This window comes from Sapajus apella, unplaced genomic scaffold (genome assembly GCF_009761245.1).
Source record: "Sapajus apella isolate SASKATOON/1434 unplaced genomic scaffold, GSC_monkey_1.0 scaffold140, whole genome shotgun sequence".
Taxonomy (NCBI): Eukaryota; Metazoa; Chordata; class Mammalia; order Primates; family Cebidae; genus Sapajus; species Sapajus apella.
In genome coordinates this window covers 2397564-2423110 of record NW_022437080.1, presented here as the reverse complement: position 1 = coordinate 2423110, position 25547 = coordinate 2397564, and the positions used below count along the sequence as shown (strand labels likewise).

The following is a 25547-nucleotide window of genomic DNA, read 5'->3' as shown; positions in this document are numbered from 1 at the left end:
TTCCTACTGTAGGAACTAAATAGCTCAGGATTCATAGTATAGAATCACAGTAAAGTATCACAGTTTCCCCCTTTTTTTATGTCAGAAACCATGGTGTATTTAGAGGCTAGCTAAATTACTGTTTGTTAATGTTAAGCATTTTTCAGAGGTGAGATTGTAGTTTAAGGGTTTTAGATACATATTTCACATATTTTAAGCATTTTGTTTCGCTGAAGTCTACTTAAATTTTTTCAAACCTTTATTGTGATATGTAGCATCCATAAAGAAAAGTATATAAAACAAATACATATTCACATACATCCAGGAATTCTTACGAAGCAAATACCCATATACCACAACCTAGTTCAAGAAATAGAACATTATTAACATCCCAGAAGCCACCCTTCCTTCCTAACAAAAGTGGCTAGCATCATGACTTTTATGGTAATCATTAGCTTTTCTTTGTGTGTAGATTTACTGTTTAAGCATAAGCATGTATCCTTAAACACTAGTTTAATTTGCTCATTTTCTTCGCCTGTATCTCAGTGGAATAATAAAACTCCTTCTTTCTTTCTTTCTTTCTTTTTTTTTTTTTTTGAGATGGAGTCTTGCTCTGTTGCCCAGGCTGGGGTGCAGTGGCATGATCTGGGTTGCATTCACTGCAACATCTACCTCCCGAGTTCAAGCGATTCTCCTGCTTCAGCCTCCTGAGTAACTGGGATTATAGGAGTGTACCACCGTGCCTGGCTAATTTTGTATTTTTAGTAGAGACAGGGTTTCACCATGTTGGCCAGGCTGGTCTCAAACTCCTGACCTCAAGTGATCCACCCTCTTTGGCCTCCCAAAGTGCTGGGATTATAGGTGTGAGCCACTGCACCAGATGAACTCTTTTGAGTCCAACTTTTGCTCAGCATTATGTTGTGTGATTCATCCATGTTGCTGTGTGTAGTGGTATGTTTTATTTATCCATTCACATTTGGGTTGTTTTCAATTTTGACTTCCATGGATATTGCCACTGTGACTACTCTTGCACGTGTGTACTATTCCAATTGTTTATACAACTACAAGTGGAACTGCTGGGTCATCAGATATGTGTATCTCTAGTAGCCAATTCCAAAGTTTTTCAGCGTAGTTCTAATTTACATTCCCATTAGGTGTGTAAGAATTCCTGTTGCTCCATGTTTTGACGTATTGGCAGTCTTATTTTGGTGGGTGTGAACTGACATCCCATTGTGGCTTTTTATTGGAGAGTTTAATCCATTTACATTTAATGCAATTATTAATGAGGGAGGATTTAGAGCTGTCATTTCTTATTTGTTTTCTATGTGTTACATCTTTTTTGTTCCTCAGTTTCTTCATTACTGCCTTGTTTTGTGTTAAGTATTTTCTAGTATATCATTTTAATTTTACTATATCTTTCTGAGTTATTTTCTTTGTGTTTGCTGACAAATTATGTATCTAAATATAATCTCTGAATTATAAAACGTATTATATACCAACTTGGTCATTATTTATTACCTTTTTTATATATTGCTGGATTCTTTGTGCTAGTATTTAAGATTTTTTCGTTTATGTTTTTGTGTGACATTGGTTTGTAATATCCCTATCAAGGCAAGGCTATGGTGACTTCACAGAATAAGTTGGATTTTATTCTTTTCCATTTACTTGTAACTGGTTTGTGTAAGATTGGCTTTATTTCTTTTTTTCAGAGACAGGATATCACTCTGTTACCTAGGCTGGAGTTCAGTGGCACAATCATAGTTCACTGCAGCCTCAATTTCCCAGGCTCTAGCACTGCTCCCATCTCAGCCTCTGAGTGGCTGGGACTACCGGCACTCACCACCATGCCTGGCTAGTTTTTTGTTTATTTTTTTGTAGACGTAGAATCTCCCTGTGTTGCCCAGGCTGGTCTTGAACTCTCGGGCTCAAGGGATCCTCCCACTTGGCCTCCCAAAGTGCTGGGATTACAGGCATGAGCCACAGTGCCCAGCTCTACTTACTTTAAAATTTATGTGATACCTGGTATCTTCTAATTGATGGAGCTACTGTGGATCTGATTCTGTTGTATTATTTCTGTTATTCTGTTATTTTGCAGAATTAGTTTGGGGCATAATTTGAGTTCAAAAACGATACCATACAACAGTATTTGTTTTGTTTTGTCACACTTTTTTTCAGAAACTTGGGGGCCCTGGCTATCCAGGATTATTTTAATCCATTTTAAGGATTCTGATGACTGGAAGTTGAGCTGCATTTTTCTCAGGCCTTTTTTGGCTTACTCTAAATCGTGATGTGTATTCTTTTGGTACACCAAACCAAAGCAAAGGGTTTCACTAGAACGCCCCTCAACCACCGCAGATCTTATATACAAATCTTCATTACCTCAGGCCTGCGTAGCAGCATAGATCCAGAGGGAAAAACCCAATTCCGGGGTTATCTTTTCTGTTCTTAGTTCTCCCCTCATTTAGTAATTATTGTCTTATAGTTCTCTGGTGCCTTCAAAAGGTGTTTGCTTTTTGTAATTCATTCAGCTATTCTAGTTTTCCTCAGGAGGGGTGCTAGTCTCATTTCTCTAGTCCCCAAATGCTGAAAGTGGAGTTCTACTATTTTTCAAGCACAGCACAGAGTTGGAACTGATACTGTGTTGATTCAGCTTTCTGTAGCAGTGCCACAAGGTCAACAGTTTGTAAGACTTGAAGTGAAATTAAGATAAATCAAGATGAGTATTTAATATCCTAATCCAGCTTTTTTCTTTTCTTTTCTTTTTTTGAGAAAAGGTCTCTCTCTGTCACCCAGGCTGGAGTGTAGTGATGGGATCGATCCTGGCTCGCTGCAGCCTTGAATTCCCTGGCTCAGGCAATCCTCCCACCTCAGCCTCCTGAGTAGCTGGGACAACAAACTCGTACCACCAGGCCTGGCTAATTGTTTGTATGTTTTATGGAGATGGGGTTTTGCCATGTTGCCTTGGCTGGTCTTGGAACTCCTGGACTCAAGTGATCTACCAACTTCAGCAGCTATTTTAAATTTTTGGTTTGTTGACAGGGTTTTGTAGAGAAGTATCATCTATTTATTTTTGTACCATCATGGAACATTTTTTACAAGTATGACAGTTAATAATTTCTGTACATTTCTCTGTTCCATGTAAAGCTTAGGACGATGGAACATTTTATTGTGGCAAAGTCAGACGGTCTCCTCAGAAAAAAGGTTTAAAGTTTAGAGTAGAATTGGCTAGAAAAAATAATGTCATCTATTTGGGATCAAGTCTCAATAGACAAGGTAGATTCAAAGCTTCCTTGACAGGAGACTGTAAAATTTACGAACCACCACTCTATTTAGTTGACTTTCAGAAGTCAGTAGGAGTATTTTTCTTAGGATTGCCCTAATGAAGGGAGGTTTAGGTGCAGGCTCTTTTAAGTTTTAAGCCAAAGCTTTTCAGCTGCTTATTATGGGCGATATTTTATGGATCCTCTAAAATGTATAGTTTTAAATAATTTCTCTAAGGCTTTGGTGGGGACTTTTTCCATTCTGAACATTTGTGATTAGCATGTGATCCATAATGAGCAGCTGCATCACTGATGCACTGCATTTGTTTAAGTTCCCCTCAACTGGCTGGGCGCAATGGCTCATGCCTGGAATCCCAGCACTTTGTGAGGCCAAAATGGGTGGATCACTTGAGTTCAGCAGTTTGAGACCAGCCTGGTCAACATGGCAAAACCTCATGTTTTGTAAAAATACAAAAATTGGCCAGGTGTGGTGGTGACCCCTTGTAGTCCCAGCTACTCAGGAAGCTAAGGCACAATAATCTCTTGAACCTGGGAGGCAGTGATGGCAGTGAACCGAGCTCAGCAGTTTGAGACCAGCCTGAGCAACATGGCAAAACCCCATGTTTTGTAAAAATACAAAAATTGACCAGGTGTGGTGGTAGGCCCCTGTAGTCCCAGCTACTCAGGAGGCTGAGGCACAAGAATCTCTTGAACCTGGGAGGTGGAGGTTGCAGTGAGCTGAGATCACACCACTGCACTCCAACCTGGGTGACAGTGAGACCCCATCTCTAAATAAATAAATAAATACCACCAGAACTTTAGATACATGTGTTTTATTATTATTATTTTTATTATTTACCAAACAGGATCTGCCCAATAACATGATTCATCAGGTGCCAATTAAATCCCTCCCTCAAGAATGGCTTTGGTGTGAAACGTGGTGTGATGATGCCTCTAAGAAAAGGGCAAAAACCATTGATTTGGTAAGACGTCTGTGGTACACTTCTGCATGTTCGTCCAGTGGATGTATAACTGAGTCATGATTAATGACTTTTATTTAGATTCTTTAGGAATTTCCTAGCTTCTTATTTAGACTTTCTCTGTAATTGTATAGTTTGTTGGGGCTGTGTGTAAGGTTAGCTGAGAGAAAGGAGAGTAGACCATTCCAGCCTTGTAATAGGAAATAGAAGAGGGGCGCCGTTGTCATCCAGCTGCTTCTTGCTGGATAGGGTTGATGTTTGGGGAGAGGCCAGATTGTAGGGATTGTCTTTCCTGGAGCTGTTGCTATTCTTGGAACAGCATCATGTCTTGTATTGTTCCATGGGTGAAAGCTTTAATACGGTCCTGTAAAAACTGGGTGAGGAGTCGTAAGAGGCAGGGGCCAAATGCTAGAAGGAGGGAAAGGGTTACGGTAGGACCCAGGAGGGGCAGTAGTCAAGGTGCCCAGGAGTGGAACCACTGGGGCCAGATGAACTGACTGTCTTTAAGTTTTTATGCTCGGTCTTTGAGCTTTTTGACAGCATCTCATACTGGCCCAGATTGATTGAGGTAGAAACAGCATTGTTTATTTAAAAAGAGGCACAGACCTCCTTTTTCAGCAGTGAGGAGGTCTAGGCCTCTGCATTTTTGTAGGATGACTGCTGCTAAAGAGATTAATTGGTTTTGGAAGTGAGTGATAGAGTTTGCTATTTATTCTAGTGACGATTGGAAGTCTTGGGAGAGTGACTGGAAATATGATATTGAGGTTCCTAGGCATCCTGCTTTTAACCTGACACTAGTTGTCACTCCAAGGGCTACTAATAAGGGAATGAACTGTATTGCTTTTTTTTGAGCGAGCGTGTAATGTAGCAGGCACGAGAGTTCTTGGTTTGGAGACTAAGTTATTGTTGGGGGTAAGGTAGACTGGGGGCAAGTACCTCTCCAGTTGGTAGGGAGACAGAACTAGGTTGTGGATCCGCAGAGGAAGAAGGTAAGATGCCTGCGATGTTAATGCAAACAGACAAGTGGATTGAGAATAGGTATTGGAGTGTGTAGGTTCCTCGTTTGGAGGGGCTTGGTTCAGCTTCAACAACTCAGAGTGAGGAAGAGAGAGAGACCGCTTTGAGAACTTCTATCTGGCGGGGGGGTGGTGGTGAGGTTTCCATGTTTGAGAGGCAGGAAGGGAGGTCACGCGGAGGGGCTGGTTAAAGAGTTGGTTAGCTTCAGGGGAAACTGAATAATCTACTCGAAATGAGGTATGGGAAGAGAGATGAGAGATGGTTTGAGTTGAGCCACAGGCAGAGGGAGAGATGGTGTCTACGTGTATGTGTCTGTTGAAGAGGTAACACATAAGAATGGGACCTTGGATAGCAGGGTGAGGGAGTTTTGTATGGTTGTAATTGGCAGTGTATATGGAGAGAAGTTTGGTAGCTCCATTAGCGAGGGCAGTGGGATAGTTCCCAGTGAGGGTGAGGCCTCTGTCTACCAAAGGCAGAGCCTTTTTGGACGGTGTATGAAATGCAAATGGGAATATGGTCCCAGGGCTGAGAAATTGGGATGTTTGAGTAGGCAGTAGAAGAAAGGGAAAAACAGTCCAGTGACGGGAAGCAAGTGTAGAGTTGGAGCACAGTAACAAGGAGTGAGTGAGATGGAGAGATCATCTGAGCCTTGTAGACGTGAGAAGGGACTTTGAGGGAGCAGAGGTAGTGGGGTTGACTATTAAAAGAGTTAGGAGCTTGAGGAAGAATCGGAGTCTCTATCTGGGGGAAGGAGTTGGTAGGGGCTGTACTGGGAGGTGGCCTCTTCTAGAGGGCCTGTGAGGTAGCTGATAGCATCCCATGGATAGTCAAATTCTCCTTGCAAATGAGCAGTGAATAGGTAGGTGAGTTAAGACTTTTCTATATGTGGGAATGGGGAGAGAGGAGAAGACTTCTAATATTTGGTATGCTGTCGGGAGTGGGTGGGGGGCTGTTCCTTGTCATGAGGACCTTGGCATCTGGAGCAGGGGTGGAGGTGAACTATGAAGGAGTTACCGCTCATGGGTCTTCCTTGGGGACGGGCATAAGGCGGAGTTCGGTTGGAATAAGGAAGGTGCTGGAGAATCAGCAGAGGATGGCAGTTGGCAGGTTAGTGGGCGCTTCAGGAGCTCTTTTTAATCTAGAAAGATGGTACCAAGAGATATGTCCTGACAGTTTCGCTGTGGTGGGGATTGTGAGAAGAACTTGAAAGGGACCTTCCCACTTTGGTTTAAGGCTTGCTGGGTTAAGAGTTCTTAGGAAGACATTTCTCCTGGTAGGAAGGTCTGGTTGGTAGGGCCTTTGTGGAGCTTTGGGAGAGCCTAGTCTGCTTCTTCATGGAGGAGACGGTGGATGAGGAAAAGTATTGGAAGATATTCTCGTAGCTAAGAGTTAGAAAGGGGCCTGTTTTGTAAGAAGAGAGGGCGTCCATACATTAACTCAAATGGGCTGAGAAAGGAGGGTGCTTTTGGGCTGGCTCTGATGTGGGCTAGGGCTGCGGGCAGAAGGGAGGTCCAGGGTTTCTGGACTTCAAGAGTGAGTTTCGTTAATTGAGCTTTAAGGACCCCATTTGCCCTCTCAACTTTTCCTGATGACGGGTCGGTATGGGGTATGGAGGTGTCACTGGACGCCAAGGAACTAAGAGACTTGTTGGGTGATTTGGGAGATGAAGCTAGGGCAGATGTCTGATTGTATGGAGTGAGGGAGACCAAATCTAGGGATGATTTCTATGAAAAGAATTTAGGAGACTGCTGCAGCTATTTCTGAGGAGTTGGGAAACACTTCTACCCATCCGGAGAAGGTGTCTATAAGAGTAAGAAGAAACTTAGTCTTTTTAACAGGAGGCATATGGGTAAAGTCTATTTGCTAGTCTTCCCTGGGACTGTTCATCTTAGCTGATGTGTAGGGATAGGAGAAGAGAGGAGAGCCCCTTGGGAGGAAGTGGCACAGCATATATGACAGTTTGAGGTTATGTCTTTGAGTGGGTAAATAGGTGGGGGGCAGAGAAATAAAGGCAAAGGAGAAGATACAAGGGGTGTGCACCAGTGTGGAAGGACTGGTGAAGGGGTGTTAGATTTTCTTTGGTTTGTTCTCAGGGAGGATGAGGTTTTGATCTTTGACTATCCAGTTCCCTTGGAAGGAAACCCCTTGTTGTGACAAGGGCAGCAGGAGAGGGCATCCCCTGTCCCGCAGGTCCTGTCTGGAATAGAGGAGGTAGCCACTGAGTCAGGCACCGCTAAGATGGAGGAACTGGAGGCCTGGAGGCCGGAGGAATCCCTAGGCCCAGCGCTGGGATCTTTTGAAAAGTCAGAGATGGTCAAGGGTTCCAGGTAAACGGCAAGAGTGTCTCCTACCCCGGCTGAGGCTCTGATGGTGGATGAGGTCACCAGCAATGGGAGAATCTGGGAGATCCTCTGGGTCTTCGGCAGGTTCGGGAAGGAGGAGGCTTGGCCAAGAGAGAGAGGCGATAGGAGAGGGAGAGAGAAAGAGAGAGTCCCTTAAGGACGCCTGGCCAGAGCCTACCCCATTCCAGGTTTCAGCACCAAAATGTAAGGTTAGTCAAGAGAAAGGGGAGTAGACCCAAAGTTAGGCAAGCAAGTTTTATTAACCTGCCAGGCTGCTCTATAACAATCAGAGGAGACAGTCCGGAGCTTACAAACCTAGGGGTTTATGTGGGGTGAGAGGGGCATAAGGGAGTTTTAGGACTCAGATAATCCATTAACTTGTAACAGGCACAGAGATAGTTTAACTTCCTGTGACTTTGTGGTGGCAGTTTTGAAAGACAAGATTTTACAGTATGTATAAAACAGGAATTTACAAGTATGGATAACAAACATTTGTTTTCCCTGTCCTCCCCCAAGCTGCCCAAATGGCTGTTATCAGGCTTTACTCAATTTTAACACGTCTGGCAGCCTTGATGTGGTGCCTAGACAGAAGTTCAGAAATGCAGCTACAGAGCACTCAGAGTGGGGAAAAGGGGGTCAGCTTACGCCGGGTTAAGAGGGGGCTCTCTGAGGCAGCTTGTCCGTGAAACTGTGGACTTATAGAATATTTCAGTGTTTTTTTTTTCCCCACTTACATTAGGAAACCAAATCCCCTAGCATTTAATGGGACTGTTTTCACAACTTAGAATCTGCTGAGTCATTCCTTGGCTTCCAGTTTATCTCTGTGCCCTGTAATTTTGGGCTTTTACTTTTCCTGCCTTCCAGTAGCCACTCATAGGTTCTTTGTAGATGTAAATACAGCTTTACATAGCCCACTACCATATTGCTTCTGGTAGTATATCATTTGGTTCCTAACTGTTGTTTTTTTGTCCGGTTAGGACTTGTAACCCAAGAACCTTTGAATTCTCTATTATGTAGCCTTTCTTCAACTCAGTTGAAGTGTGTTCTTTTGACTTTCACAGTGTAATAATCCAATGACCAAAGAGCCCAAACTGGAAGCAGCTGTGCGAATTGTCCCAGAGTGGCAGGACTACGATCAAGAGATCAAACAGCTACAGACCCGCTTTCAAAAGGAGAAAGAAACAGGAACACTGTATAAAGAGAAGACAAAAGAACCAAGCCGAGAAGGTAAGCACAAATCATTGGCTTTAGGTCAGTACTTCTTTCCATTTATGATTTCTGCTTGTTGTAAAGACAGTAGAATAATGAATAAAAGGAAGAGAAAAATCTCCCATTAATCCTTCCATTCTGACATCAGTATATGTTTTTCATTTTCCTTTTATGTTGGTCTTCTTTTTTTTTTTTGAGATGGAGTCTTGCTCTGTTGCCGAGGCCAGAGTGCAATGGTGCTGTCTCGGCTCACTGCAATCTCTGCCTCCCAGGTTCAAGTGATTCCCCTGCTCAGCCTCCTGAGTAGCTGGAATTACAGGTGCCTGCCACTGCGCCCAGCTAATTTTTGTATTTTTAGTAGAGATGAGGTTTTGCCATGTTGGCCAGGCTGGTCTCAAACTCCTGACCTTATGATCCGCCTGTTTCGGCCTCCTTAAATGCTGGGATTACAGGCATGAGCCATCGTGCCTGGCCTTATGTTGGTCTTCTAAACAGTATTTATTAATGCAATTACTATCTTTTTTTCCTCTTTTTCTGGTAACAGGGATAAAGAATATTTTAATTGTGACTATTGTTATTTAGGTTCATGAGTTTTGTGATACATAAACCGAACCTTTTGCAGATTTCTTGTCTGATTCTTTGTTTTTTTCATTAAATCTATCAGTATACTAGTGAATGAATAAATTTAGATCAAGACAAGTATGTATTTGAAATTCTTTTTTTTTTTTTTTGAGATGGAGTCTCCCTCTGTAACCCAGGCTAGAGTGCAGTGGTACGATCTAGGCTCACTGCAACCTACGCCAGGTTCAAGCAATTTTCCCTTCTTAGCCTCCTGAGTAACTGGGATTACAGGTACCTGCCACTGCGCCCAGATAATTTTTGTATTTTTAGTAGAGACGGGGTTTCACCATTTTCGCCAGGCTGGTCTTGAACTTCTGACCTTGTGAGCCACTGCCTGACATTGTGAGCCACCGTGCCTGGCCTCTTTTTTTTTTTTTTTTTTAAAGACAGATTCTAACTTTGTCACCCAGGCTGGAGTGCAGTGGCATGATCTTGGCTTACTGCAACCTCTGCCTCCCAGGTTCACATGATTCTCATACCTCAACCTCCCAAGTAGCTGGAATTACAGGCATGTACCACCACACCCAGCTAATTTATTTATTTATTTACTTATTTTTAATTTTTTGTAATTTTAGTAGAGATGGGATTTCACCATGTTGCCCAGGCTTGTCTTGAACTCCTGACCTCAAGTGATCCACCCGCCTCAGCTTCCCAAAGTGCTGGGATTACAAACGTGAGCCACTGCACCTGGCTGAAAGTGTATTCTTTAAAACAAACATGTTGGGAAGGAAATGGAATGCTTGTATTTAGTTTAGTGTAAGAATAGGAATTTAGTCTTTAATGTTTTCCCTATTGTGTGTGTCTTGAATAAGCTGGGCTCTAGATTTAAGAAAAAATTTAAATTTATTTACTTTTAAATTGTCACATAATAATTGTACATATTTATGGAGTACATAGTGATGTTTTGGTATATACATGGGCTCTGGTATTTTAAGATTTATTCTGCTTTAGACTAATTCTAAAAAAGTGGCTGGGTATAGTGGCTCCTACCTGTAATCCTAGCCTCTCAGGAAGCTGAGGTGGGAGGACTGCTTGAACCTGGGAGGTCAAGGTTGCAGTGAGCCCCTGCACTCCAGCATAGGTAACAGGGAGAGACTCTGTGACAGAGCAAGACCCTGTCTCAAGATCAATCAAAAAAAGCAGTTGCAGAACATGGATCTTGAGTGATTTGCCTATACATCCCTCAGACTATACCATGATATTAAATATCACATCTGGAAGGTTATATAGTAACCATAAAAGTAATTAATTCAGATTCATCAGTTAAACCTTGAGGATTTCCATAGATAAATGGGCAAAGAATGTGGGCACACGTTCAAGTAAGAGGAAACACAAATAATAAATGAATTTGAGGAAACAGTAATCAAATTAAAGCAATCTGTTACTAATATCTGCTACGTGGAAAAAACCAGACATAGTGATAATGCCATTTGTTTGGGAGATGGTGATGAAACTGTTGTGAACCTTGATGAAGCTTTGTGTGTTAGAATAGCCCTTGTTAAAAAGCAGGGTATCTGCCAGTAGGAGCCTTTAAGGCGTTTATACCCTCAGTAATTCCTCTCTTGAAAATATGCTCAAGAAATAATTCAACAGAAAAAAAAAGTTATATACATGAAGAAATTTATTTTACTATTACTTACAAGCCAAAAGCATTAAAAACAGTTTAAACATCCAAGAATGAGCTATAATGATACATAGAAAATGTCCATATGCTATTAAATGATAAAATAAAAATCCTGTGACTAAAAAATACATGCATATTTACTGAAAGTAAATTTACTGAAAGTAAATATTGTATTTGTGAAAACAGTTCCTTTGGAGTGGGATTTATGGATAGTTTCTGTTTTTTAAAAATCCTTAATTTCGTTTTTGCTTTTAAAATAGAGTACAAAAACACCCAACCAAGCTCCCAAAGATTTAATAAGTGAGATAAGATGGAGGTGGAGGCACAAAAAATAGGTTACAGTGATGAAAAATGCCCACTTGGTGGTGGTTATAATTTGAAGATCATCTGTTTTCTTTTCTGTGGTTCTTTTTTCCCTTAGGTCCTCAGAAACGTGAAGAATTATGATCTCTGGAAAAGGATAGGAAATTACCCCATTTGAAAAACAGTTTTTATACTAAATGCTAGTTTTTTTCTGACCTGTCTATACAACTGCTGATAAACTGGCTGGGCAGGAGTGCCATACCTTTTGATTCTGAGCATTTGATTCTGACTTCTGCACTCCAGTGGGCGTTGAATCTTTGGGATTAAGGCTCTGTTGGATTTGTACCCTCAGAGGAAGACCAAGTGGCTGTTCTTTTGGACTCTGTAAGGAGCATTCTTCTAGCCAGAGGGTGGAATGGCAGCAGCAACTGGAAGAAAATGAGTCTTTTGGTGCCTACACCCAAGAGTACACACATGCTGCACTGTGTCAGAAAGCAGGCCAGCTGGAGCCTCCATGTTCTTCCTTACCTCAGTTTACCTGCAGCCTGCACTGTACTGCAGGTGCCCACCCTGCCCTGGGTTTGGCCGGGAGAAGCTCTGTTCAAGGCCCACACGCCTCCAGGTTTATGCCAACATGCTACTTGTGCCCTCCCCACCTTCTCTTCCCAAGCGTTAGGTGCATTAAGTGAAATACAACCAACATGGTGTGTCAAGGCTGGTTCGGTGCAGTGGCTGGGCAGATTAATTTGGGGCCGTGATGGGGGTAGGTTGCAGTGAGGGTAGGGAAAATCCCAGGAGTAGGAAGGTTCTGGGGTGATGGGAAGGGAAGGAAGACCAAGAGCTGGCCATTCCCTTTTATAAATTATTAGTAGCATCATGGCTCATTTGAAATGAAAGCGTTACTCTTATTCCCCAACCAACTGCAGTGAACTTTCTAGGTAATTGTTTTGTAAACAATTTTTGTATTTGTGAATGTCTTTGCTTTTTCTTTCAACTTTCTAAAAAAGTCTGTTATCAATTTCCTTACTGGATACAGCCATACTAAGCCCCTCTCATATCCAGTCCGTAGGGGTCAGGCCCCCTCAAGACGAGCACCACATTGTCTGTCCTCTCCTGTGGAGGATTTTCTCTCAGAGCCAGGGGAAGTTGCCTTGGACTTTTCTCTGCAAATGCCCTCAGATCTAAGACCAGGAACAATTCTGCCCATGGAACTCATGGCTTCCTGTCCTATTTTCCTATATCTGAGCACCGTAGGTTACCTTTGGTGCCCACAGCAGTTCTATCTTCATGTTGTTGCATCATGAAGCCCCATTAGCCTTTAGTCCCTGCTTTGTGTGTCTTTACTTCCATAGTCATTAGTGCCCCTTGGGGCAGCCACTGCTGGCGAACAGGCTGCAGAGTCTTGGATATGTTGTTGGCCTGAGTAGGCGTGAGGCCCTGGCATCCGACTCCATCTGCCAGCCTGCAGGGCACAGCAGCACTGGCATAGACAGGCACGCTCTGTCTTCCAACGCACACTGGCCTTTTACATATTTTGCTTGTTTTTAAAAAATATGCGGAGAGGGTGCAGATGGATAGCTGTACCCTCACCCTTCTAAGCCAGGTAATATATTGATGTGCAGACTTTTAAAGAAATCATAGTCTTATCACAAATATCATGTAATTTATTTTTTTCCATTTTCAGTGCAAAAGTTAGCCTAGGAAGCGTCCCATTCATCCCGAAGGACCTTTTGACTTTGCTTTTATAATTCCATTAAAAATCGAGGAGGGGATTAATGGTACAATGAAAAAAAAAATTGAGAGGAGAGCTCAAAAGAGGATAAGATACTGAAAAGGTACCTGAGAATGGCCACTGTTGATAGTCTGTAGCATGACTTCCCCCACTCTGTCCCTCTGGTCAGAGCAGCTGGAGAGATGGGATCAGTGAGATTAAAAAACTTGTGTTCACGCTGCAGCTTCACACTGAATGAAACCTTCAGAGAGGTGATGGCTGCTGTCCACAACGGTGGGCAGAAGTTTGCCATTTCTAAGTTTCTTTTCCAGAAGGTTGAACGGGGGATACTTGAGTCTTTACTGGGATATATGCTTTCCAAATGCTGGCCCCATGGAACCTTTCCCCCATGTCTCTCTACCAAGCCTCTTATGTTTATTCTATAGACCATGCTCTCTGTGTGGTGTGCACGTCCTGGTGTCACTCATTGCCTCTTACCTGTCACCACCCTGACATAAGTCTGCTTAATTGTTGACTCTGAATAATACAAGACCCAGCTTGCTTCCAAAATGGTCTAGGACCCTCCTCCTCCTGTAAGTTTCTTTTTTTGGTTCATGTGGCATAATCATCTTTCAAAATTAACCAAATGTTCCCGAAAATGATGTTACCACTAAAGTATTGTCTCTAAGGAGGCATACTGTGATGGAAAAGATAGGTAAGAGATTTTTTTCCAACAAGTAAGAATTGATTCTGCTGAATGTTCAAACTCTGGAAACTGTTCACAGTATGTTGTTCTTAGCCATCATTTATATATAATGAATTGTTTTTTCTCTTAATCATGCCATAGTGGAAACTTTTGTTTCTGAATAAGAGACAGAGTAATATGAAATAATGTGATATGTCAGAGTGACATGCAGCACCGTCAGCCTGTTTTTATGTTCTGTGAACGGTGGCATTCGATTGAGATCAAAGCCTGTCACAGCCTGCTGCTGGGGCTGTGGGATATGCCAGGGTACTGTGTTTGCTTTTAGAAGTTTACTGAATGTTTACCACATGGAGAGTGATGGATGACATGTTAGTTTCTCTAAGAGGGATAAAGTTGTGCGTCTACCAATGTTGCATTTCAGATTGAACACATAGATGCTTGCCTGTCTACTTGGGTGAATGCCTCTTGGCAGGGCAAAGATTACATGCATGATGTATGTTAAGAAACAGTTTCCAGAAATGGAGCTTAATTTGCTCTCCTCTCCTTAAGCCCCTGTGTTTGTTGTTTTTTTCTTAAGTCTCATTCTGTCGCTCAGGCTGGAGTACAGTGGCGCAATCTTGATTCACTGCAACCTCTGCATCCCAGGTTCAAGCGATTCTCCCGCCTCACCCTCCCAAGTAGCTGGGATTACAGGTGCCTGCCACCATACTCGGCTAATTTTTGTATTTTTAGTAGAAACGGGGTTTTACCATGTTGGTTAGCCAGGCTGGTCTTGAACTCAGGTGATCTGCCTGCCTTGGCCTCCCGTAATGGTGGGATTACTGGCTTGAGCCATGTCCAGCCAAAGCCTCGTGTTCTGAACTTTGTTGAGGTCTGCCTGAATGAGCTTTCCTCTGATCGTGGGGACCAAGTCCCTGAGTGGAGGGCCAAGAGCTAGGAATAGGGGATCAGTGTGTGGAGGAGACCCAGGTGGCAGGGAAGAAAGAACTCCCAGAGTTTCCTTTAGTCAGGAAACCTACTCTACTGACCCCATGACCTGGACAATCAGACACAACCCTGATAATGACAAGTGTAAAATGATTCCCTTTCTCTCCCACCCTCTGGAATTATATTTAGGTACTTGAAAGCAATCATTTTCTAAAATTGCCATACCTAGTTTGGCCTGAATGATTAAAATAAATAAGAGTTACAGGAAAAAAGAAAAAGAGTTAGAAGGGAATTGTAGTCTATTTCTCTGAATATAATGCTTGTACTGTGGTATTTCATGGGAATGGAAATGTATTGGTAAAGCCACCTGATGGAATTTTTCTCTTGGTAACAAAAATGGAGGGTGGATTATGTGCAGAGTTATCTAAATATGTGCATTATATTGTTGTGTATTTTTTTTTTTTTTCTGAGACAGAGTTTTGCTCTTGTTGCCCAGGCTGGATTACAATGGCGCTATCTCAGCTCACTGCAACCTCCACCTCCCGGGTTCAGGCTATTCTCCTGCCTCAGCCTCCCCAGTAGCTGGGATTACAGGCACCTGCCACTATGCCTGGTTAATTCGTATTTTTAGTAAAGACAGGGTTTCACCATGTTGGCCAGGGTGGTCTCCAACTCTGACCTCAAGTGATCTGCCCTCCTTGGCCTCCCAAAGTTCTAGGATTGCAGGAGTGAGTCACCATTCCCGGCCTAATTTTTGCATTTTTAGTAGAGACTGGGTTTCACCATGTTGGCCAGGCTAGTCTCGAATTCCTGACCTCAGGTGATCCACCCACCCCAGCCTCCCAAAGTGCTGGCTAGAGTTACAGGCATGAGCCACCATGCCTGGCCCATTGTTGTGTAATTTTAATAATTAGTTTTTTAAGTACTTGATTTTATGGGCACATTTTTATGGGATGATTGGAGTTAATCAAATATAGCTTGTCATGTGTCTAGTCTGGTAAGATAACTTCTAAATTCATGTTTTCTCTGCCTTGAAGTAGTGAGGGAGAGATCTTAATCAGGATTTTGGTAATTAGCTGATTGAATTCAAGCAAATGAGACATCATGAACTGCAGTGGTATTGATATTTCAGGGTATATACCTGAAATACCTGGAGGATACAGATTTCTCATTCGTTATTTGGTCTTTCATTTCTCTGTATACAGAAATGACACTTCTGGAAGGCAGTAGTGGCAGGGAGTCAATGAATTGAGTAGAGGGTCCCATCCCTCAGGCTGTCATTGAGCAGTGACAGTTTTTAAAAACAAACCGAAAAGTCTGTGGAAGTGGCCACATGCTCTCTAGAAAGGAGCACATAAAGATTAAGCTCCATGGTCAAGATTTGCAAGCAAGAGGTCCTCTCCTGAGTCTTTCCCAGGTACCCAGCAGTGCAGAGCCAGCCATGGAAGGTTGCAGTGGGACAGGAGTGTACTGTATGCCTTGCCTTACTTGTCACCATTGAGATTTCCAGAGAAATGGGCAGAGCGCCTTTTAACAGCAACAACAAAAAGCAGAATATATTAACCTAAGGTCGACAGCAAAGATTATCATCAAGTACCATGTTTTCCAACCAACCAGTTATTCATGGTAATAACAAGATAAAGGTGGGAAAATGTTAGAATTTTTCAGGAAACTACTTTGCAAATCTTCATGAACATCTGATTTTACTGTAATTCTTCTCCATTAAATGCAACAATGTGTTCAGGTGCTGCCCCTTGCTTGGGAACAGCATTGGGGTTTTAAATGTCCGCAGAATCTCTGCATCTGAAGGGAATTAAGAAAGAACTTCCTGGTACTGTAATGAAAATAAGGTCTGCTCAACACAATAAACTTTTCCTCTCTTCTTTAAAACTGCGCAGTCATTCAGCTTTTGTGTTCAGAAGGGCAAACTGATAGAGTGCAAAGTCCAAGCCCTTTATCTAGCAGAAGCTGCAAACCGGGACAGAAGAAGGAGGGCTTTACCTAAGTCTTGTCTGCTGCTGGGGCTGGCTTTGGGTTGCATCCAGTCCTTTGGATTCTGAGGATGGCACCTAGGTCACTTCTCGGTCCTCAACCTCTGGGAGCTGCCCCAGGCAGGCATAACAGGCAAGGAGAGAGGGGGAACCTCAAGGCAAGAATGGTGTCATGAGACCCCTGGACCTGGCCTTGCCACGGAGTTCCTTAGGAGGGTGGCATGGACTTTTCATTTTGCCAGTTCCCTGAGCTCCTCTGGAGTGGATATGCATTGAGGATATGGACTCTGTGTGACGATGGAGAGGGGAGGGAGGGCCACCTGGTGCCTGTGAGGGCACAAGAGTGGGCCCTGAGGTTCAGGAACAGGGACTTGGTGGTCAGGAAAAGCTGTTACAAGGAGCTGATGCTTAGGTTGAAGCCTGAAGACTAAGTAGGGGCTATCCCTGTGGGCGAGGGGTGGGCAGAGAGGGAGGAGCTTGAGCTAGTGTGTATCTCATGGAAGGAGCTGCATGGAAAACTGCACACGGCCAGGAGAGGGAGACTGGGTTTGATCTTCGGGGCACAGGAAGGTCCCAGAGGGGGTTTAAACTGGGTGCTGGCACACAATGGGTTTTTTCTTGTAATAAACTTTTTGTTGAGATCTATAGCACAAATTGAAAAGTACATAAACTCACACCTTGACAGATTTTCACAAAGTGAGAGCTCTTAAATGTCCATCACCCAGATTAAGAAAAGGAAGTTGGAGTTTATTTTAACACTTAAACATCTGATTACAGTCTGGCTTCCAGTAAGGGCAGAGCAGCTTGTATCAGACCAGCCTACTCCGGATCATTACACACGCTGTTGAAATGATGGAAATGCACTGCAGCCTGCTGAGATACAGGCAAGAGAGGGAGGGGAGCAGCCTTCAGAAGACGGGAAGCACATTGAGTAAGATCCACATCCAAGTGGCTGTTCCTCATGTGGCTCACAGGGAGTAAAACAAAAGGTGGCAGTCTGACTAGGCCCAGGTGCCAAGTCACTTAGGACATTCTTGGCAGCTGCAGACTGGTGGGGGGCCACATCCAGAAAGGAGGAAACCATAGAAGCCCCCAACCTTGCCTTGCATAGTCTCGTTAAGTTCTTGGCGGGCTCCTGTATTGTACATAAACAGGGCAGGATTCCAAATGAAAAGCCACACTTGGAAGGCTGGAAAAGCTGAGCGGAGATTTCAGAATATGTCTGGTGCTGGGGAGAAGAAGTTTATAATTCATGTTCCATCAAATTAGAGGGATGTGGTAACTATTTCAGGCTTTCTATTAAAAACCCAGGGTGTAGGCCTTAGGATTAGGACCACATCACAGAACTCAAATCTAGGGTCTAGGACTGAGGGCAAAACTAAAACAGGCCTACCCGTATACAGCCTAAAATTAAGGCTTCACAGATTCAAGGTGATCACTAGTAACTGAACTCTACTAGAACAGTTTTTATGGGTGAGGGGGGAAACAACTGAATCCAGAGTCTCTATAGTATATTACTGAGAATGTCCAGTATATAATCACATCAGTAGGCATGAGAGGAAGTGGGAATATATGACATGTAATCAATAAAAAAAATCAGGATGGGCACAGTAGTGCACACCTGTGACCCCAGCACTTTGAGAAGCCGAGGTGGATGGACTGCTTGAGCCTAGGAGTTCAAGACCAGCCTGGGCAACATGGTGAAACCCCATCTCTAGAAAAAATACAAAAAATTAGCCAGGCATGATGGTGTGTGCCTTTTGTCCCAGCTACTCAGGAGGCTGAAGTGGGAAGATCATTTGAGCCCGGGAGGTTGAGGCTGCAGTGAGCTGTGACAGTGCGATTACACTCGAGCCTGGGCAACAGAGTGAGACCCTGTCTCAAAAAAACAAACAAAATCAAAACCACCTATAGAAAACCAAGGAGTTGAAATCATTCAATAAGAATGTTAAAATGATTATAAACATTTTTCTTAGACTTAAATGGATGCTTTTTTATTGCCTTTTGAAATGTCCTGAATTTGTCTGTGTGTGTACAGTATTATTTTTTAATTCAATTGACAAAGATTGTGTATATTCAAGGTACATAGTGTGATGGTTTGTTATACCTGTGCATTGTGTGATTATCACCACTGAATTAGCACACCCATCCCCGCCCGTGCTGCAGAACTTTTTTTTTTTGAGACGGAGTCTCACTCTGTTTCCCAGGCTTAAGTGCAGTGTTGCAATCTGGCCTTACTGCAACCTCTGCCTCCTGGGTTCAAACAATTCTCCTGCCTCAGCCTCCCAAGTAGCTGGGATTACAGGCACCTGCCACCACACTCGCTAATTTTTGCATTTTTAGTAGAGAGAGACTTTCACCATGTTGGTCAGCCTGGTCTCTAACTCCTGACCTCAGATAATCCGCCCATCTTGGCCTCCCAAAGTGCTGTGATTACAGGCATGAGCCACTGTGCCCAGCTCCCCGGAACTTATCTTTAAACTGAGAGTTCATACTCTTTGATCAGCATCTTCCCATTTCCCCATGTGCAGAAGAAAAGTCAGTGAACTTGAAGACAGATTAAAGAAATTATCTAAATTACAAAATAGGGGGTGGATCACAAGGTCAAGAGATCGAGACCATCCTGGTCAACATGGTGAAACCCCATCTCTACTAAAAATACAAAAAATCAGCTAGGCATGGTGGTGCGTGCCTGTAATCCCAGCTACTCAGGAGGCTGAGGCAGGAGAATTGCCTGAACCCAGGAGGTGGAGGTTGCAGTGAGCCGAGATCGCGCCATTGCACTCCAGCCTGGGTAGCAAGAGCGAAACTCTGTCTCAAAAAAAAAAAAAAAGGAAGAAAAGATTGTAAAATAAATAAATGAGCAGAGACTCAATAAACTGTGAGACAGTGTAACAACTACCCAACTAGAATCCCAGGATGGGAGAGAAAATGTGGCAGAAAAAAATATATGGAGAAATATTGGCCAAAATTCTGTTGGTTTTTTAAAATTGCGGTCTTATCCAGTTTTGAGGCCCTAGCTTTGAGGTCCTGGCTAGAGGGCAGTCAGTCATCTGGAGTAGCCAATCAAGTTTACATACATAACTACCTCCTTTCTTGGGCTCAAGCTCTGGGCCAGCACCCTGACACCCCTGGGCAGTACCAGACAACCTGCAACAGCCCCTGTGGCCCAGCGCCTGCTGAGATTATTCCAGTCAGTCTCACTCTGCTGACCCTGCCTCACCTGTCCTTCCTGGGAAACACCATAAGGGGTCTTACCCATATTCCCCTGCTCACTGTGCCCCATAACTGGTGGTTGCTTCCACTGAGTGGCTGTGCGTGGTGGGCTGTTTCTCCTCAGGGAAAAGTACAGCATGTCAGATGTACCATTTCTCTCTTGATCTGCATCTGGCTGCATGGAATCACCACTCCCTCCTCTTAAAAGCAGGATGAATATAAAGAAGGCCACACCTAGATGCCTCATAGTCAAATGCTGAAAATTAAAGATACAATCACAAAAAAGTAGTAGCCAGGAAAACAAAAACACCGGATGTGTAGGGGAACAAGGACAAAAATGACAGCTGACTTTCCATCAGGAACGGTGGAGTGATGCCATAAAATGGTGAAAGAAGAGCTAACATTCTTTGTGCACAGAAAATATTCAACGAAGTTGGGGCCAGGCGCGGTGGCTCACGCGTGTAATCCCAGCACTTTGGAAGGCCAAGGCGGGCGAATCACTTAAGATCAGGAGTTCAAGACCAGCCTGGCCAACATGGCAAAACCCTGTCTCTACTAAAAATACAAAAATTAGCTGGGCGTGGTGGCGGGTGCCTGTAACCCCAGCTACTCGGAGGCTGAGACAGGAGAATCTCTTGAACTCGGGAGGCAGAGGTTGCAGTGAGCCGAAATCATGCCACTGCACTCCACTCTGGGCAGCAAGAGTGAAACTCCGTCTCAAAAAAAAAAAAAAAAAAAAAAAAGTTGGAATAAAAACAACTTCATGGAATGCTGACAGAGTTCATTGTAGGAGAAAAGTACTACCAAAACAGTGCTAAAAAAAAAAAATAAAATAAGGAAATTCAGGTCTCCAGGGAGGAAGGAAGAACACTGGAAACAGTAAATATGTGGGTAAATACACTATTTTTTTCTTTGCTTGAGTTCTTTACAAGACCATTGAATGCTTAAAGCAGAAATAACATTGGTATATTGTGGGGTATATAGCACGTAGAAGTAAAATATATGACAGTCACACAGGATGTGAGCTGTAAGTTCCTTAAAACTGCTGTGATTTGTCATGAGGACAGAGCAGGAGAAGTGTCCTTCAGTTCCTGTCTTCTATTGGGTTGATCGAGTTTTATGTTTCAAGGGAATTTTTTAATTAAAAAAAATTTTTTTTCCATTTTTAATTTTTTTATAGGGGTGGAATTTCACCCCAGGAGAATTGCTCCAGGAGGTTGAGGTTGCAGTGAGCCAAGATTGCACCACTGCACTCCAGCCTGAGTGAGACAGTGAGATTTCATCTCAAAAAAGAAAAAAAATCTCAGTTGATTTTTAAACATTTATTAAATTTGGCTAGGTGCAGTGGCTCATGCCTGTAATCCCAGCACTTTGAGAGGCCGAGGCGGGCAGATCACAAGGCCAGGAGTTCAAGACCAGCCTGGCCATTATGGTGAAACCCCATCTCTGCTAAAAATACAAAAAAAAAAAAAAAATAGGCATGGTGGCAGGTGCCTGTAGTCCCAGCTACTGGGGAGGTTGAGGTAGGAGAATCTGGGAGATGGAGGTTGAGATGAGCCAAGGTCGCACCACTGCACTCCAGCCTGGCCAATAGAGCGAGACTTGGGTCACACCCCCACACACACACAAACAAATGATTAAATTCAACACCGTTTCATGATAAAAACACTCAATAAACTAGGAATAGAAGAGTATCCCCTCCATGATAAAGACTGTATGTGAAAAATCCACATCATATTCAGTGGTGTAAGACTAAAAGCTTTCCAAGATCAGGAAAAAGCCAATGATGCCCGCTTTTGCCACCTCTATTCAATATAGTACTGAAAGATGTAGCTGGAGAAATTAGGCAAGGAAAAGAAATAAAAGACACCCAACTTGTTTGTTTGTTTGAGACAGGATCTCACTCTGTCACCCAGGCTGAGGTGCAGTGTCTTACATGATCACAGCTCACCATGGCCTCAGCCTCCTGGGCTCGCTCAGGTGATCCTCCCATCTCAGCCTCCCAAGTAGCTGGGACTACAAGCATGTGCCACCACACCTGGTTAAGTTTTGTATTTTTTATTGAGATAAGGTTTTGACATGTTGCCTAGGCTGGCCTCGAACTCCTGGGCTCAAACAATCCTCCCACCTCAGCCTCCCAAAGTGCTGGAACTACAGGCATGAAACACTGTGTCTGAGTATACCCAAACTGGAAAAGAAGTTCTCCCTGTTCACAGATGATATGACCTGATATATAGAAAACCCTAAGGAAGCCATGAAAACTGTTAGGACTAAAGAATGAATTCAAGCTGGGCGTGGTCGCTCACGCCTGTAATTTCAGCACTTTGAGAGGCTGAGGTGGGTAGACCACCTGAGGTCAGGAGTTCAAGACCAGCCTGGCCAACATGGTGAAACCGTGTCTTTGAAAAAAAAAAAAAAAAAAAAAAAAAAAGTGAATTCAGCAATGTTGTAGGATACAAAATCAACACACAAACAATAGTATTTCTAAACACTAGCAATGAACAATCCAAAAAGGAATTCCACTTACATATCATCAAAAAACAATAAAATGCTTAGAAATAAAACAAAGGTGAGGAAAGCTATACGCTAAGCTACAAAACATTCCTTAAAGAAATTAAAGTTCTAAATAAATGTAAAGACATACTGTGTTCATGAATTGGAAGATGTAATATTGTTAAAATGACAATACTCTGCAAACTGATCTAAAGATTCAATGTATTTTTGTCAAAATCCCACTGTTGTTTTCTGTAAAAATATGAAAATCTGCCAGGTGTGGTGGCTCACGCCTGTAATCCTAGCACTTTGGGAGGCCGAGGTGGGTGGATCACCTGAGGTCAAGAGTTCAAGACCAGCCTGGCCATGATGGTGAAACCCCATCTTTATTTAAAAAAAAAAAGAAAATTTATTCTAAAGTACATACAGAATTTCAACAGACCCTGAATATTCAAGGCATTCTTGATAAAACAGAACAATGTTGGAGGCCATACACTTCCCAATTTGAAAACTTACTACAAAGCTACAGTATTTAAAACAGTGTGGTATGAATGTAAAGATAAACATGTAGACTAATGGAATTGAAAGAAAAGCCCTTATATATGTAGTCAATTGATTTTTGATGTGGGTACCAAAACAATAAAGTAAGAACAGTCTTTTCAAAAAATAGTGCTGAGACAACTGAATAGCCACATGCAAGAGGATGAAGTTTAACTCTAAGTTGGCAATGGTTTCTTCAGGACACTACCAAAAGCACAGGTAACAGAAGAAAAAAGCAGATGAATTGGAATTCATTAAAATAAAAAATTTTCATGCATCAGGGGACATCATGAGAGTGAAAAGACAACCTAGGGAATAAGAATAATATTTGTTCATCATACATCTGATGACAGATTAATACCCAGATCACACAGGAGACTCCTGCAACTATGCAGGGGAAAAAAAAAAAAAAGCAAACAAAAGACCTGCCCAATGAAAAACTGGGCAAAGGACTTGAATAGACATTTCCCCAAAGAAGAGATACAAATGAACAATAAGACCATGAAAAGATCTTCTATATCTTTAGTCATTAAAAAATTACAAATCAGAATCTCAATTTAAAAACTGCAACTGTAATTATGCAGTAACATGTTATTTCCCCTTTTAGCTGTCCATTATTGCTGCATGTATTTATTGCTTATTTGTAGAAATGAGGTCTCCTTATGTTGCTGAGGATGGACTTGAACTCCTGGGCTCAAACAATCCTCGCACTTTAGCTTCCTGAGTAGCTGGTAGTGCAGGTGTCCACCAGCATGCCTGGCTTGCTCTATGTATTTTTGTTGTTGTTGCAGTTTTTATTGTGGTGAAATTCACATAAAATTTGCCATTTTGACCATTTTCACATGTACAGTTTAATGGTCTCGAGTACATTCACAGTGTTGTGCCTCCATCACCACTATCCATTCCCAGCACTTTTTCATCATCCTGTACAGAAACTCTGTGCCCTTTAATCGTTCCCCCTTCTCTCCTCTCTCCAGTCCCTAGTAACTTCCTTTTCTTCTTTTTTTGAGACAGTCTCACTCTCCCAGGCTGGAGTGCAGTGGTGCTATCTTGGCTCGTTCCAACCTTTGTCTCCCAGGTTCAAGGAGGCCAGTCTCCTCCTGCCTCAGCCTCCCAAGTAGCTGGGATTACAGGTGCATGCCACCACACCTGTCTAAATTTTGTATGTTTAGTAGAGATGGGGTTTCACTATGTTGGCCAGGTTGGTCTGTAACTCCTGACCTCAGGTGATCCACCCGACTCGGCCTCCCAAAGTGCTGGAATTACAGGTGTGAGCCACCGTGCGCCGCCCAGCTCCTGGTAACCTCGACTTTCTGTCTCTATGAATTTGCCTATTCATAGAGGTGGGATCACAATATTTGCCCTTTTATGTCTGGCTTAATTTCACTTAGCATAGTGTCCTCCAAGTTCATCCACTTTGTATAGCATGCCTTTGTCAGTTGGGGCTGCCATAACAAAATACCACAGACTGGGTGACTTCAACCAGCGCCCCCAGACGTTTTGGCAGCAGGAACTGGTTTTATGGAAGACAATTTTTCCGTGGGGTGTTGGTGAGGGTATGGTTTCAGGATGAGACTGCCCCACCCCACATCAGCAGGCATTAGTTAGATTCTGGTAAGGAGTGCGCAGCCTACATCCCCCGCATGCGCAGTTGACGAGAGGGTTTGTGCTCCTGCGAGAATCTGCAGCTGCCGCTGATCCGAGAGGAGTTGGAGCTCAGGCAGCAATGCCCCCTCAGCCACCTCCCACCTCCTGCTGTGCGGCCTGGTTCCGATCCATGCCGGGCCACGGCCCAGGGCTTGGGAACCCCGGCTTAAACAACGTAAATGTATTTCTCTCAGTTCTAAAGGCTGGAAGGCTGAGGTCAGAATGTCAGCAGGATTGGGTTTGCTGAGGGCTTTCTTATTGGCCTGCAGAGGTTGCCTTCTTGCTGCGTCCCCATATGGCACAGGGGGAGAGCACTCAAGTCTTTTCCTCTTCTTGCGGGTCACTCATCCCACCAGGGGGCCCTGCCCCCATCACCTCATCTAGACATAATTTTCTTCCAGCGGCCCCATCATGTTGAGAGTTAGGCCTACCATACACATTTTGAGGGGGCACGGTTAAGTCCATAGGACAGCATGTATCAGAATCTCATTTTTTAAGGTTGAGTAATATTCTATTACTCAGCCTTAAATAGACACACCACATTTTGCTTATTCATTCATATGTCAATGGACTTTTGGACTGTTGCCACCTTTTGGCTCTTTGTGAATAATGCTGCTATGAACACTGGTGTACAGTGTCTAGTCTCAGCTTATCATTATTCTGGGTAAATAGGTAGGAGTGGGATTTCTGGATCATATACTGCTATGTTCAACTTTTTAAGAAACCATCATACTATCTTCCACAGCAGCTGAACCATTTTACATTCCAACCAGCAATGGACATGTGTTCTAATTTCTCCACATTTTCATTAACAGTGGTAATTTTTCTTTTTTCTTCTCTCCTTCTCTCCTTTTTTCATTTCCTTCTCCTTCCTTTCTTGCTTCCTTCCCTCCCTCCTTTGCTCCCTCCCTGCCTCCCTCCCTCCCTCTCCCTTCCTTCCTTCCTTCCTTCCTTCCTTCCTTCCTTCCTTCCTTCCTTCCT

General features: G+C 43.2%; 1 protein-coding gene and 1 long non-coding RNA gene across 6 annotated transcripts in view; both read left to right on the top strand.

The window, feature by feature from the left end:
- Window positions 1-13880, top strand: part of UGGT1 (UDP-glucose glycoprotein glucosyltransferase 1) — a 113849-nt gene extending 99969 nt beyond the window's left edge. For 4 of the 5 annotated variants that reach the window (XM_032263948.1, XM_032263946.1, XM_032263945.1 and 1 more), the window contains 3 exons: window positions 4106-4222; window positions 8640-8805; window positions 11454-13880. In XM_032263948.1, the coding sequence (XP_032119839.1) occupies window positions 4106-4222; window positions 8640-8805; window positions 11454-11479 (309 nt within the window). In that variant the 3' untranslated portion in view covers window positions 11480-13880. The remainder of the gene's footprint in view (window positions 1-4105; window positions 4223-8639; window positions 8806-11453) is intronic. The other variant, XM_032263949.1, reaches the window with a different exon arrangement.
- Window positions 13881-14461: 581 nt separating this feature from the next.
- Window positions 14462-20751, top strand: LOC116540452. Its single transcript, XR_004264448.1, has 3 exons — window positions 14462-14721; window positions 16834-16837; window positions 20733-20751. It is a non-coding gene; the product is annotated as an uncharacterized LOC116540452 (long non-coding RNA).
- The last annotated feature ends 4796 nt before the right edge of the window (window positions 20752-25547 follow it).